The 15,907-nt window shown below is 40.1% G+C and overlaps 1 protein-coding gene and 1 long non-coding RNA gene across 3 annotated transcripts; one reads left to right on the forward strand and one right to left on the reverse strand.

Moving 5' to 3' along the window:
• Positions 1-52: 52 nt before the first annotated feature.
• On the forward strand, positions 53-8,149 carry LOC115102595 (PTB domain-containing engulfment adapter protein 1-like). Of its 2 annotated transcripts, XM_029622703.2 has the most exons (9): positions 53-156; positions 298-389; positions 546-617; positions 2,446-2,544; positions 2,762-2,899; positions 3,013-3,120; positions 3,689-3,748; positions 7,767-7,881; positions 7,982-8,149. In XM_029622703.2, the coding sequence occupies exons 2-9, from the start codon at positions 342-344 to the stop codon at positions 8,050-8,052; spliced, it is 711 nt and encodes a 236-aa protein (XP_029478563.1). In that variant the 5' UTR covers positions 53-156; positions 298-341; the 3' UTR covers positions 8,053-8,149. The 2 variants fall into 2 exon arrangements, with proteins under 2 accessions (XP_029478563.1, XP_029478564.1); XM_029622704.2 differs by lacking the exon at positions 7,767-7,881 and having other exon boundaries at positions 54-156.
• Positions 8,150-8,496: 347 nt separating this feature from the next.
• Positions 8,497-13,615, reverse strand: LOC115102594 (uncharacterized). Its single transcript, XR_003859466.2, has 3 exons — positions 13,354-13,615; positions 10,369-10,769; positions 8,497-10,247 (listed from the first exon to the last, which is right to left on the reverse strand). It is a non-coding gene; the product is annotated as an uncharacterized LOC115102594 (long non-coding RNA).
• Between the last annotated feature and the right edge of the window lie 2,292 nt (positions 13,616-15,907).

Consider the following 15,907-nt stretch of genomic DNA (forward strand, 5'->3'; position numbering starts at 1 on the left):
CTGATAGCAATGACTGAACTGAAGGATATCAGCTGAAGAGCAATAAGGAAGAATTAAATTTTGGTTAGTCATTAACCCCACTAGACTTTACACCCAAAGCAAACTCACCACCTGAAGTCCTATAACTACAATCGTGTGGATTGTTACTGAAAAAAGGTAAGACCACAAATTTACCACAGTTTTGAAATTGAGTTAAGGGGCCTTACACGGGTAATTTACACCCAGGCATCATGAGAACCAGTTGATTTAGTGGTGTAATATCCTGAAATGTTATACTTGGATCATTTGTTTTTCCAGGAGCACATCCCTGTCATAGCCGGATTCATTTTTTGAGTGTAAAGATGAGTGATATCTCTGACGATGATAATGAGATCTGTTTCGCAGTTAAAGTAAGTGGAGACATCGAGACTGCATGAATAGTGTCATGTTAATCAATATATTTCCTAATATAATACATTAGGGACCATATTGTTATGGCTTGGGGTGACAATTTGATTTTGTGAATGTTATTGCCCTCTGTGACGGTCTCTCTTGGTCTTCATAAGTTTCTGGGGCGTGTTGAGGTGGTCCGTTCTGAGGGCATGCAGGTCCTGAATGAGGCCATTCAGAGCCTGAAGGTAAATATCCATAACAGCTCTGTCCCAACCATTTCTCTGCTGAATATTAGACAGTTGACAAGGGGTGCGTTCAGCAGGACTCAATGTTTTGGCATGTTCAGATAGAAATATGCTACGTAGAACAATCACTTTGGCTCTATTTGTAGCATTTCTATATAAACTCAACAAAAAAAGAAACATCCCTTTTTCAGGAACCTGTCAAAGATCATTTGTAAAAATCCAAATAACTCATAGCTCTTCATTGTAAAGGTTTTAAACACTGTTTCCCATTCTTGTTCAATGAACCATGAACAAATAATTAACATGCACCTGTGGAATGGTCGTTAAGATAATTGCCTACCGTCTGTAAACTAAGGTCACAATTGTGAAAACTTAGGACACTAAAGAGGCCTTTCTACTGACTAAAAAAACACCAAAAGAAAGATGCCCAGGGTCCCTGCTCATCTGTGTGAACATGCCTTAGGCATGCTGCAAGGAGGCATTAGGACTGTAGATGTGGCCAGTGCAATAAAATTGCAATGTCCATACTGTGAGACACCTAAGACAGCGCAACAGGGAGACAGGACGGACAGTTGATCGTCCTCGCAGTGGCAGACCGCGTGTAACAACACCTGCACAGGATCGGTACATCCGAACATCACACCTGCGGGACAGGTACAGTATGGCAACAACAACTGCCCGAGTTACACCAGGAATGCACAATCCCTCCATCAGTGCTCAGACTCAGAGAGTCTGGACTGAGGGCTTGTAGGCCTGTTGTAAGGCAGGTCCTCACCAGACATCACCGGCAACAACGTCACCTATGGGCACAAACCCACCGTCGCTGGAGCAGACAGGACTGGCAAAAAGTGCTCTTCATTGACGAGTCGCGGTTTTGTCTCACCAAGGGTGATGGTCGGAGTCGCGTTTATTGTCGAAGGAATGAGCGTGACATCGAGGCCTGTACTCTGGGGCGGGATCGATTTGGAGGTGGAGGGTCCGTCATGGTCTGGGGCGGTGTGTCACAGCATCATCGGACTGAGCTGGTTGTCATGGCAATCTCAATGCTGTGCGTTATAGGGAAGACGGGCTCATCCTGACATGACCCTCCACAGCATGCCACCAGTCATACTACTCGTTCTGTGGTGTGATTTCCTGCAAGACAGGAAAGTCAGTGTTCTGCCATGGCCAGCGAAGAGCCCGGATCTCAACCCCATTGAGCACGTCTGGGATCTGTTGGATCGGAGGGTGAGGGCTAGGGCCATTCCCCCCCAGAAATGTCTTGCAGGTGCCTTGGTGGAAGAGTGGGGTAACATCTCACAGCAAGAACTGGCAAATCTGGTGCAGTCCAATGAGGAGGAGATGCACTGCAGTACTTAATGCAGCTGGTGGCCATACCAGATACTGACTGTTACTTTTGATTTTGACCCCCCCTTTGTTGAGGGAAACATTATTCAATTTCTGTTAGTCACATGTCTGTGGAACTTGTTCAGTTTATGTCTCAGTTGTTGAATCTTATGTTCATACAAATATTTACACATGTTACGTTTGCTGAAAATAAATGCAGTTGACAGTGAGAGGACGTTTCTTTTTTTGCTGAGTTGACAAGTTTCAACAATGTTTGACTACTGAACGTAGACTAGGTGTGCCCTTGAAGTATGACTACAAAGTGTGATTGATTGGTTTTGGTAGGTAGATGCAACATTTTCAAGGCACATAACACATTTCAATCATATCAGCATTTGTAACCAACATGGGTTCAATGAACAGTTTTTGTTTTAAAGATCATATTGATTGAAATATTCAAAATCAATGGTTGCTCACGTCCCTGTCCTTTGCCCTCCATTAGATGCCTGACAAAGAGTCATCAGAAAAGGTGCAGAAGAAGAACAAGGTGTCTTTGTTTTTGTCCATGAGCGGGATTGACATTTTGGAGCATAAAACCAAGGTGAGAGCCTAAGGTCCAACTCCAACGGAAGATGTGGGAGGGAACTGCTTCAGTATGACGAAGTCTAAAAAGGTTAACAGAAATAAATGGGCCTCTTACATGTTTATGGGTTTCTATACTGTTGTGTAATGCACCTGCACACTCCTCTCCTTCCTCGTCCAATAATCGTTCTTTCTCTTATTATCATGTATTCTCACTTCCCTCTTGTCTTTTCCAGTTCATGCTGTACACATGCCCCCTCTCCTCCGTGTCCTTCTGTGCAGTCATCCCGAGCACACCCAAAGTCTTTGGCTTTGTGGCCAAACACCCAGCTGCAGACATGTACCACTGTTATCTCTTCCAGAGCAAGAAATTTGTGAGTACAGTGCAATCATACAATCTTGATTTTAGGGTACATCGCTAAAAACACATCTAAGGGTTTTAAGTTGCCAATCTCTACCTTCTCTATTTTCTTGCTCCTCTCCTCAGTCTCATCTGCTGGTGTCCATTATCGGAGATGCATTTCGGGCCACAAAGAGAGAGGAAAGCCTCAGAGGAGGCGGACGGGATCTGATTGTGGAGGCACTGAGGCACAAGGTTGGATTAAATGGATTTACAGTGTGTTTGGAAAGTATTCAGACCCCTTCACTTTTTGCTTGGTTTTTGCTCTGACATGCACTGTCAACTGTGGGACCTTATCGACAGGTGTGTGTCTTTCCAAATCATGTCCAATCAATTGAATTTACTACAGGTGGACTTCAGTAATGTTGTAGAAACATCTCAAGGATGATCAATGGAAACATGATGAACCTGAGCTCAATTTCTAGTCTCATAGCAGAGGGTCTGAATACTTATGTAAATAAGGTATTTTTATTTTTATACATTTGCAAAATTTCTAAAATCCTGTTTTGGCTTTGTCATTATGGGGTATTGTGTGTACATTGATGAGTAAAAAAAAAAAAGTGAAAATCTATTTTAGAATAAGGCTGTAACTTAACGAAATGTGGAAAAAGTCAAGGGGTCTGAATACTTTCCAAATGCACTGTAGTTGGTTAAAAACTGTTTTGAGGTTGTGTCGACTGATTATGGGTTCTTGTGTTTTGCATTGTACGGTGTAATTCACAATTTAATAGTTCTAACTACCTTTCTGCCCTTTTTCTTTTAGAACAAAGTCCTGCAGAGGGAGAATGCCGAGCTGAGGATGAGACTTAGTGCATCAGGAGATGTGAGTGAGGAAACAGTAGCCCCCATCACACACACCTTCCATTGTTTATTGTAAATGAGGTCTGTGTAACCAGGGTTCGCTAGGTTCTAAATGTAATCCTTTACTAGTTACCTGACCAAAATTGTCATCAGCAACGTCATTTATGGATTACCAAAACTCAGTAAAGTAATCTGATTACTTTCCCCTTAAGAGGCCATATAAGAACACAACAATTATGTTGCATTTTACTTTATAGGTTATGTAGGCTTCTAGCCCATAGATTTCAATTTCATACAAATAATAATACGATTAGGTTATATATTTGCATGAGAAACCAACGTCTGTCAGATTTCCACTCATTCCAATGAATTAAATACCCCCTGATCTTCAAGAATAGGACTTTGAAATATCGATGAGTCAAATTGTTTTACCTGAGCATAACCCAAAAACGAAGGACTTCTTAGCCTACTCTATTGTTTATGTATGTTTTTGTCATGGAGGACTGATTGGGCTCATTGTTTTGATTTGAAAAAGAAATGCTGCTCTCATTGAATGGTATGCTTTGAGCACTATCGAAAGTGCTATTTGCGTGTGAAAAAATGAATGCCGTATGTCACCTTTGCTAAAGGCCTATTGTTTACATTTTTGTTGGTGACACTGATATCTTGAACATTTGCAGCTGTTTACATGGCCACAGGAAGATGTTTTGGTTGGGTTTTTCTCTGCTTTCTCCCCAAAAATAAATATAGAATATACAGTGCATTTGGAAAGTATTCAGACCACTTGACTTTTCCATATTTTGTTACGTTACAGCCTTATTCTAAAATTGATCAAACAAATTTTACTCATCAATATACACACTATGTCATTATGACAAAGCAAAAACAGGTTTTTAAATTGTTTCGCCAAAAAAAAAGAAATACCTTATGTACAGCAATAGCTGTTTAGCTCTATCAAAAGTTTGAGAGTTTGAGCATATGTCTAATCATACAGTTGAAGTCGTAAGTTTACATACACCTTAGCCAAATACATTTAAACTAAATTTTTCACAATTCCTGACATTTAATCCTAGTAAAAAATCCCTGTTGTATGTCAGTTAGGATCCCCACTTTATTTTAAGAATATGTCATGTCAGAATAATAATAGAGAGGATTTATTTAAGCTTTTATTCCTTTCATCACATTCCAGTGGGTCAGAAGTTTGCATTCAGTCAATTAGTATTTGGTAGCATTGCCTTTGTTTAACTTGGGTCAGATGTTTCGGGTAGCCTTCCACTTTGGCACATTCCTCCTGACAGAGCTGGTGTAACTGAGTAGGGTTTGTAGACCTCCTTGCTCGCACACACTTTTTCAGTTCTGCCCACAAATTTTCTATGGGATTGAGGTCAGGTCTTTGTGATGGACACTCCAATACCTTGACTTTGTTGTCCTTAAACCATTTTGCCACAACTTTGGAAGTATGCTTGGGGTCATTGTCCATTTGGAAGACCCATTTGATACCAAGCTTTTTGAGACCAAGCTTTAACTTCCTGACTGATGTCTTGAGATGTTGCTTCAATATATCCACATAATTTTTCAACCTCTTGATGCCATCTATTTTGTCAAGTGCACCAGTCCTCCTGCAGCAAAGCATCCCCACAACAAGATGCTGCCACCTCCATGCTTCACGGTTGGGATGGTGGTATTCCGCTTGCAAGCTCCCCCTTTCTTCTCCAAACATAACGATGGTCATTATGGCCAAACAGTTCTATTTCTGTTTCATCAGACCAGAGGACATTTCTCCAAAAAGTACGATCTTTGTCCCCATGTGCAGTTGCAAACCGTAGTCTGGCTTTTTTTAATGGCGGTTTTGGAGCGGAGGCTTCTTCCTTCCTGAGCGGCCTTTCAGGTTATGTCGATGGAGGACTCGTTTTACTGTGGATATAGATACTTTTGGTTCTGTTTCTTCCAGCATCTTCACAAGGTCCTTTGCTGTTGTTCTGGGATTGATTTGCACTTTTCGCACCAAAGTACGTTCTTCTCTAGGAGACAGAACGCATCTCCTTCCTTAGCGGTATGGCGACTGCATGGCCCCATGGTGTTTATACTTGTGTACTATTGTTTGTACAGATGAACGTGGTACCTTCAGGCATTTGGAAATTGCTCCCAAGGATGAACCAGACTTGTGTAGGTCTACAATTTTTTTTCTGAGGTCTTGGCTGATTTTATTTTGATTTTCCCATGATGTCAAGCAAAGAGGCACCAAGTTTGAAGGTAGGCCTTGAAATACATCCACAGGTACATCTCCAATTGACTCAAATGATGTCAATTAGCCTATTAGAAGCTTCTAAAGCCATGACATCATTTTCTGGAATTTTCCAAGTTGTTTAAAGGCACAGTCAACTTAGTGTATGTAAACTTCTGACCCACTGGAATTGTGATACAGTGAATTATAAGTGAAATAATCGGTCTGTAAACAATTGTTGGAAAACTGACTTGTGTCATGCACAAAGTAGATGTCCTAACCGACTTGCCAAAACTGTAGTTTGTTAACAAGACATTTTTGGTGTGGTTGAAAAACGAGTTTTGATGACTCCAACCTACGTGTATGTAAACTTCTGACTTCAACTGTATGTCCTTTAGGCCTATGGACTTTTTTGTGAATCAGCACAAATTAGATTGAGCAATAAAATCCCCACTCGTGGTCTTCTTAATTTAAACTGGTTTTTGACATGTTTGGAGCGTAATACCACAGAGGAGTTTAGAGGGGAGGAACTCCCTCAAACATTTATTCCAAAGGCTGGGTTCCACACTATGCAGCTGTTGCAAGAGCATGTTTTTCACTGGTTGCAAAACTGGTTGCAAAAACAATGATTGATCGGCAGCTTAAACCATTATTTGGTTCAAATACACCTCGACATTTGTGAACAGCCATCTACAATAACCACAATCCATTAGGTGCAAATAAATGAGAGAGCAGCACGATTCACATTCCGCTATATGAGTATACCAAATATTAGGAACACCTTTGTAATTTTGAGTTACATTTACATTTAACATTTAAGTCATTTAGCAGACGCTCTTATCCAGAGCGACTTACAAATTGGTGCGTTCACCTTAAGACATCCAGTGGAACAGCCACTTTACAATAGTGCATCTAAATCAGTTGCAGAGTTGCACCCCTAGCCTCAGTTCGTCAGGACATGGACTCTACAAGGTGTTGAAAGCATTCCACAGGGATGCTGGCCCCATGTTGACTCCAATGCTTCCCACAGTTGTGTCAAGTTGGCTGGATGTCCTTTGGGTTCTGGACCATTCTTGATACACAGGAAACTGTTCAGTGTGAAAAACCCAGCAGTGTTGCAGTTGTTGACACAAACCGGTGCACCTGACACCTACTACCATACCCCATTCAAAGGCACTTAAATATTTTGTCTTGCCCATTCATCCTCTGAATGGTACACATACACAAAAACTGTTTCCTCCCCTTTATCTACACTGATTGAAGTGGATTTAACAAGTGACATCAATAAGGGATCATAGCTTTCACCTGGATTCACCTGGTCCGTCTGTCATGGAAAGAGTAAGTGTTCTTAATGTTTTGTACACTTGTGTGTAAATATCAAGTGATATCCTTGTCGCCTGCAGAGTACACCACTGCTGTCGTCCTTACTTCCAAGCAGTTATTCAGGTTGGATGTATAGGCTAATCTTTGGATGCCAACAGCATTCGCACCACATTGGAGTAGCTTGAACTGTAGCCTACAAAAGCCTATACCTGCTCTTTTCCCGTGATCCATCAAACGCTCACTCAGGCGGAACAAACTTAAACTTGTATATTTTTTTATGCGGACTTCAATGTCATAAAGATTTTTTTCACAAACATCCCTTCTGAATGTAAAAGTAATCGGATTACAATACTTTTGCTGGTAATGTATTACAGTTATTATTTTTGTAATCAGTTACATGTAACTAACTCCCCAACCCTGTGTGTAACATGGCATGATGGAGAAGAAGTCTCCTATGCCATGCCAACTCTGCTCTCTGTGCTTTTTATCACAGGGGACAGACAGGGCTGCTAGAACCACAAACAGACATCAAATTGACCTCAGAAGGTCCCAAAAAAAGCAAACAGAAGCACAGAAACTCTCACACTTAGACATGTATCCTCACAAAAGTGAGTACTTTTACTTATAGCAGCAATGCTGTCATCACACCCAAACTGAATTCTGTTTCAAATCTAATAATAACAATGATGTATTTTTCATCATTTCCAGTAACGTTTCACTGCAGTGATGACACCGCGCCTCTACTGAGAACACAGGAACTGAACATGACAGATGTTTGAAGAGGAGTGGCCATGTCAAATATACTGTAATGCATGTTCATGATACATGACTCTAACTTAACTATAATGTCTGGATAAAACAATGATTTAACAGCTAGATATGTTCGAGTCTTTCTTTAGTATACTTTTATATTTCAAGGATCATGTAGTTTATCTGTACATTTAATGGGTATATATTACATTATTTTTGTTATGCAGGCATGCGCAAAACTGAAACATAAAGAAAAAATACTTGCAAGCTGGCACATTTTCCTCAGGAAATGTACCTTTAAGAACTGTTTCAAGCGCCCATTGGAATGAATCCAGAGCACAACACAATTGTTTGTGGTAAGGTGAAAGCAACCGACTATAGACGAAAGTCAAGGAGTGAAGTTGGGGAGGTGCATCTGCGACAAGCGAAAGTCGTACACTAATGTGTTTTCAACAGCAAGACTCAGTGCAACATTGCAGTGTTGTCATTGTTTATTAAATGTGTTCTTTATAATGTCGAAATGAACGTCTCAAACCCCCCCACATCACGCATTCACAAACTGAAAATATGTGTGTACACTGTACAATCAATCGGTGAGAGAGCACCTCACATCACGTGAATTTGAACATATCCACCTTATACATGTATTGTGCAAAGTTGGTTCCTCTTTCAGTCATGTCTTTGGTCACGTTCGGGTAGGTCAAACAAAAACACCCTAATGATTGTGTGACAATAGAGCCACCCACAATGCAGGATGAAGTTGCTGAAGAGAGACTGCAGAAACTTGCAGTTGACTGCAGTGAAAACTCCATGATCTTTGATCAGTTGATTTTTTGTCAAATTCATGTAGGCACAAGTCGGACAATGTTTTTACCCATAATCAGAGTTTTGTTCTGTGGGTGTCACTAGTCTGATACCACATTGCATAGCTCACAATCCATAGGTTATGCTGTACAGTTCAAATAAGTATGCCTCCCAATGCAATTCTGAAGTCTGAACAGTGCGGTTTCAACTGAGTTTCACTTATTTTTTAAAATCGAATGAACTGATTTGTCTTTTGTTGAATTTACATAACATTCCAAAGTTGTTTAGTATGATCTAACCCAATTATGGAATGATAACACTATTTGTATCCGTTTTGGGTCAGTTTCACAGTTTCAATGTGGTACTTTTATTTTGAAGTCGAACCGATTCAGCTATTGTTGAATACTCTGTTAACTACACACTGGTACGAGAACGGCAACGTGTTAATGTCACAAACTTCAACACTATCAATAACTTGATAATCTGGCTTTAATGTTCTCAGAAATATCGTCAACCAAATAACTTGTAAACTCACTTTTGAGAAAATGGCCTTTGAATGATTTGGTACCTACTGGAGAGCTCTCCTTTGTCTCCACCCATTCAGCATTGTTCACCCTCTTAAGCCAGCCCCACCAATCTCTTTAAGGATTCACATGTGAGTTCATGTGCTAAACAGTGAGTAGTGTAGTAAAGATGAAGACTAAAAGTGGTAAAAGAAGTAGCCTACAATAAGGAAAAATTCAGGGTAAACAAAGTGTCCAGACTGACGCTTACCCAGACACACTTGTCTAAATTGATGGGTCATGTGAAAGAAATTCTATAACCAATCCCCAGCCACATCTTGCGAAGTGGATGGGTCTCTACAGAAGGTGTAAATGGTACAGCCAAATGGTTACTTGCATAGTAGCAATATCAGAAATAGATGGTGTCAATATAAATAAAATAATATACAGTAAGAACAATATCAATATCAGTGATAGATGAGGTAGTCTTATATGCATACAGTCAGGGGTTAAGTGGCTGAGCAGCAGGATAAAAAAAGAAGTAGTATCAGCAACGTATTAGGAGAGAGTTATTTGAATAGGAGAGAGTTATTTGAATAGAGGCACTGCAGATAGTGCTGATGACTGGTCCATCCGAACAACGCATGAACAAGGGAATCTATGTTTGGAAATCCTGTTTCTGTCCTGCCTTTTGACTTTGGGGCAGGTCATGTGACGTCCATAGCCTCTTCATTGCAAAACTCCCTGATCTTCTCAAAACCACAAGTTTGTCTAGCTGTTTCCAGTCCAGGTGGTGCTTGTACAGGCAGACCATCTATGGAGGAAGGATGTCAGCATTGGGCAGCAGCTGAAACCTGGTCCCGACTGAGTTTGAACGCTCCTTGGTGACAACAACACCAGGCTCCAGAGCACCGAAGCTGTAAAACAGGAAATAATAAAAGAACATAGAAGACATTACAACCTTGCACAACATCAATTCACCTCCCAAGTTTAGATAAGAATAATAACCTCATACAATGCAATGAAAATTATATTCACCTGAAGTGCTGGTACTGCTTGAACTGTAAGTCGCTCTGGATAAGAGCGTCTGCTAAATGACTTAAATGTAAATGTAAACTGTGTCAGCGGCCTGAAGTACGGAGTCAGGTGTTGTTGCCAGCCATAGCTTTCCACCAGCACCGTACCATCCTCCAGTCCAACCAGCTGTGGGATGTCGACCCCTGTCACAGTGCTGTCCTTCACAACACCAGCTGCTTGATGCGACTGAAGCACCAGTCAGGGGCAAACTTGGTGTGGCCTGTGTTCAGGAAGTGATGGTCCAGACTGTGGTGGAGCTTGTGCATGGTCTGCACATGCTTGTTGTTGTTTTGACCTCTGCAGTTGCGAGGAGTTCAAAAGTAGATGGGACCTGGCTGCATAGGTTCAGAAGGATAGTGCACCTACAAACAACAAAATACCATTAAGATAAGTTAATGAAAAGAAAATGTAATGTAAAACACTTTTTTTATGCATCATTGTCAGGTAAGTTTCACTTACCTACAAATGTCCAGAACAGCAGCATTTTTAAGATAAAAAAAAAAAATCTCTCCATAATTTAGGGTGGAAATGTATGAGTGGGATATACAGACCAAAAACACGAAGAAAGATTTTTTAAATTGTATTATTTTATGGCTTATAGTTCTTGTGGAAGTTGATAAATAACACCTGGGGGCTAAAAAAGTTTATTTCATTTGGTGTATTGCACTTGTTAATGTGTGAAAGTTACATATTTCTGAAAAATATTTTTGAATTTCACGCACTGCCTTTTCAGAGGAATGTTGTCGAGGGGTGCCGCTAGCGGAACCCCTAGCCATAATTATAACACAAAGAAAATATGGCTGCTTTGGTGTTAACTCTACTTGCAATATTATCTCAGCTCCTGAGTAATGCAGGTTACTGGTAATCTGACTGTCGATTTAGGTTTGAAAGCATATCTAAACAAACCTGACACATTTTGGTCTTCCCGTATGCTGCAGCTCGTTTTTGTGTAATGTTACGAAACAAACACTAAGAAGAAACATCAGAATAACTCACATTTAACACCAGGTTAAGTCATATTTCATCTATCTGTATTCTTTAATTATTTATTTTTAGTAGTTAATTACAGACATTTATTTTCTACAAATGTGCGGCAAGCCAACTCAGTTGAACTAACAATTCACCTGTGGAGGGCACTGAAACACTAGCACTGCCTTGTCTCTGTAACACTCAATGAGTGAATGGGTGTGGAGTCCGGCGCAGAGAGCAAAGGATGCAGGAAAAAACATGCTTTAATGTCCAAAATCAAAAATAACAAAATAGTATTACCCTACACAGGCGTAACTATTACTACAATAAGTACCCTTAGGTAAAATACCAGGACAGCGAGAAAACCCAACAAAACACTAACACCTCTCACAAATACAGAAGAACAAGACCGCACAAACAGAAGCGGGCTAAACTAACTTAAATAACACCACCCTAACAACCAAACAATGAACAGGTGAAACCAATTAGACAAAACCAAACGAACACGGAACAAAGAAACGGTAGCAGCTAGTAGACCGGCGACGACGAGCGCCACCCGAACAAGAAGGGGAGCCACCTTCGGTAATATTCGTGACAGTCTCAGAACCACCTGAAGCACAAATGCTATTGTCTGTTTGAATAAAACCTAGTGATAATGTACTATTGTAATGCCAAAATGTACTCAAATAAGATGAGTAAATTGGATGTTTTCATATCTTTATAATAAGAGGAAGTCTCCAAGTGCTGTTACCACTAGCCACAGGAAGTAAAAGTGAAATTGTGTTAGTTTGATAGCACCTGCACCGTGTCAAGTAGATCAAACATTTCCCCTCCCTTCCTGTCATATGATGTTTATTAACAGGGAATTGTGAGATGCAAAAGTATTTGAAATATGCCTCTTACACAAATTGAGATGATGCTGAAGAAATGTACATTTACATTTAAGTCATTTAGCAGACGCTCTTATCCAGAGCGACTTACTCTGCTATTGCAAAAATTATCCAAGGGCTTCATAAAAAACCTGAATACACAATTGACTCGCTCTAATCCTCCAGACTGTGCAATACACATGTAGTGATTTGTCCATTTTTTTTGTTCTCTCTCTATTCTCGTCTTTACACCTATCCGGTATATACCTTACACTTTAAATGTATTTACCAATATCCATTTTTTTGTGCTTTGCATAGTGAATAAAGATATCTCCAAACATAGGCCTAAGCTAAGTAACACAGGTAATGCTGCGTAGTGCAAAATTGAACTCGACACTGTCATGACGTTGGCCTGGGGGGTAGGTTTATGACAGTCATAAATACCTCTTCCCCCCTTTTTCCTCTCTCTACCCTACTGAGGTTACATTTGCAAAACCCTTGGTTAACATAGAGATTCGGGGAACATCAGAAGGTGGGGGGAAATTAACTATATTCTGGTAATCCGAACAATTGAACATATGCGGTGGTACTTAATGAATATGATGTCAGTTCGGTTGTCATCTGAGACATTCTCATCAATGATAAGATGACGAACTCTACAGTGGAAAGTCTACACATCAGAGTTTTCGGATTCGCATGGAATTGTTGTTCAATGTAAATGTTAAAAATTATTTGTGATGGGATGAAATGTGATTTTAGCTTCTAAAATGTGAGATTTGGGTCTTCATAAGATATGGCTCTGCTCAATCATTGGCCCTCCCCTGTGAAGGGAAATGGGCTATAAAACTTTTCAAACACGCCCTCTTCTCCCTACCTATATAAGCCCTTGACGACAATATAACTTAAGCAATTACCTCGTCAAACCTACATTTTCCATTAACTAAACATACTAAAGGATATACATTGCAACATGTTTTTAAACAATATCACCACATAACATTTACAACATTACATCACTACTGACAGTGTCTTTCAATATGTCCAAGTCGCTCTGGATAAGAGCGTCTGCTAAATGACTTAAATGTAAATGTAATGTACATGAACAAACCATTCGGGACAGGCACTACAAAGTCATCCCATTCCCTTAGCTTGGGTCCTTATCCAGCATACCCAGAAGCTACAGAGAGAGAGAGAGGAAGAGAACAAACAAACAATGCGCTCATCCACAACATACGTAAGTATAATACATATTACTTATATTAAATATGAACATTGACATAAGTGTGCAATGTATGTACTAAGAGAAGTTAACTTGTGTGTCGACCCACATTGTTACCTTATCTGATAATGGAGCAGGGAGGAGTGATGAATGTATGCATGCGTTAAAGTACCAAATGCTGCCCCCGGCCAGTGACGGACTTCTACGTCACAGTATCCAATTGACCACCAGAGACATTCTTCAAAGGACTCGGTTGGGCAACACGGCCTTCCATCTACCACCAACCTACCGCAGCTCAGAGTAAATATTTATTGCATTTTCCTTTTCCAAATGGGCGGTAATTTAGAATGCATAAGATACTGTATTTACGATAGCACAGCTTCGGCCTTTGTTCCTCAGCCTTCCCGCCCCTTTTCTTTTGTGTAACAAGCTATCATATCTGTTTTGCCCGCTAGGGACGTTTTCCTTTATGACGTCATTTGTAATCAAGTTATGATTTAATTATGTGTATGTGTAATTCTGTGTGATTAGTTAGGTATTTAGTAAATAAATAATTAAACCCAATTTTGTATTGCTGATTCAAATTGTTAGCCAGGGTTCGTGCAGATAACCAAGAATGTACAACTTTCAGATGAGACTGAATTCAGATGACGATTGATATTGACTGCTATTGATGTAAAATATTACTAGGTCTTTAAGAGTTTATTCGGAAGATAACAGCTCTATAAATATTATTTTGTGGTGCCCGACTCTCTAGTTAATTACATTTACATGATTAGCTCAATCAGGTGATATTAATAACAGAGAAATGATTTTATAGAATAGCATGTCATATCACTTAATCCGGCATAGCCAAAGAATCAAAATCAAATCAAATCAAATTTTATTTGTCACATACACATGGTTAGCAGATGTTAATGCGAGTGTAGCGAAATGCTTGTGCTTCTAGTTCCGACAATGCAGTGATAACCAACAAGTAATCTAACTAACAATTCCAAAACTACTGTCTTATACACAGTGTAAGGGGATAAGGAATATGTACATAAGGATATATGAATGAGTGATGGTACAGAGCAGCATACAGTAGATGGTATCGAGTACAGTATATACATATGAGATGAGTATGTAGACAAAGTAAACAAAGTGGCATAGTTAAAGTGGCTAGTGACATAAGAATGCAGTCGATGATCTAGAGTACAGTATATACATATGCATATGAGATGAATAATGTAGGGTAAGTAACATTATATAAGGTAGCATTGTTTAAAGTGGCTAGTGATATATTTACATCATTTCCCATCAATTCCCATTATTAAAGTGGCTGGAGTTGGGTCAGTGTCAATGACAGTGTGTTGGCAGCAGCCACTCAGTGTTAGTGGTGGCTGTTTAACAGTCTGATGGCCTTGAGATAGAAGCTGTTTTTCAGTCTCTCGGTCCCAGCTTTGATGCACCTGTACTGACCTCGCCTTCTGGATGATAGCGGGGTGAACAGGCAGTGGTTCGGGTGGTTGATGTCCTTGATGATCTTTATGGCCTTCCTGTAACATCGGGTGGTGTAGGTGTCCTGGAGGGCAGGTAGTTTTCCCCCGGTGATGCGTTGTGCAGACCTCACTACCCTCTGGAGAGCCTTACGGTTGAGGGCGGAGCAGTTGCCGTACCAGGCGGTGATACAGCCCGCCAGGATGCTCTCGATTGTGCATCTGTAGAAGTTTGTGAGTGCTTTTGGTGACAAGCCGAATTTCTTCAGCCTCCTCTGAGGTTGAAGAGGCGCTGCTGCGCCTTCTTCACGACGCTTTCAGTGTGAGTGGACCAATTCAGTTTGTCTGTGATGTGTATGTGTGACAGGTTAAAGGACATATTCATAGCCTGTTATACATTGAAAAGTATTAGTAAGTTCATAGTATGTGAGGATCTTAAAACATCTAAGGTTAAAATATGCATTCAGTATTAGTTGATAGAGATTGATAACATTCATATAATTGTGTTAAAGTTCAAATCTGTCAAAGGGTACGAATTGTGTGAGTAATGTGTAAACGTTATATTGATTACTTTATTTTGTGGTGCCTAAAAGTGTTAATCTGTGATCTACGAAATGCTTTTAATCTATGAGCCGGAGATCGATTGCTCTGGTCTCCACCCATATTCCTGGGGAAATTCGCCTTTTTTCTCATTGAACTAAATGTTGACTTGAGAATACAACACCGTATCACTCTCGTGATTATTTCTCCCCTGTTTTCAGGTATTTTATTGATGATAAAAATAGTCATTTAAATGTTATAACTAGCGAACATGTCAAGAGTGTTTAAGGTGTGTTTTAGTAACGTCTTGAGGAAGTTAGAGTTAAGTTTGAAGAGAGTAATATTAGCCCTGCTCGGTTGAAGTGAAGGATAGCATCGTACTGAGAGTAGCTGCCATTTTATGTCGATTGTGAATGAACGTGCGT

This window comes from Oncorhynchus nerka, linkage group LG20 (assembly GCF_034236695.1).
Source record: "Oncorhynchus nerka isolate Pitt River linkage group LG20, Oner_Uvic_2.0, whole genome shotgun sequence".
NCBI classification, from domain to species: domain Eukaryota; kingdom Metazoa; phylum Chordata; class Actinopteri; order Salmoniformes; family Salmonidae; genus Oncorhynchus; species Oncorhynchus nerka.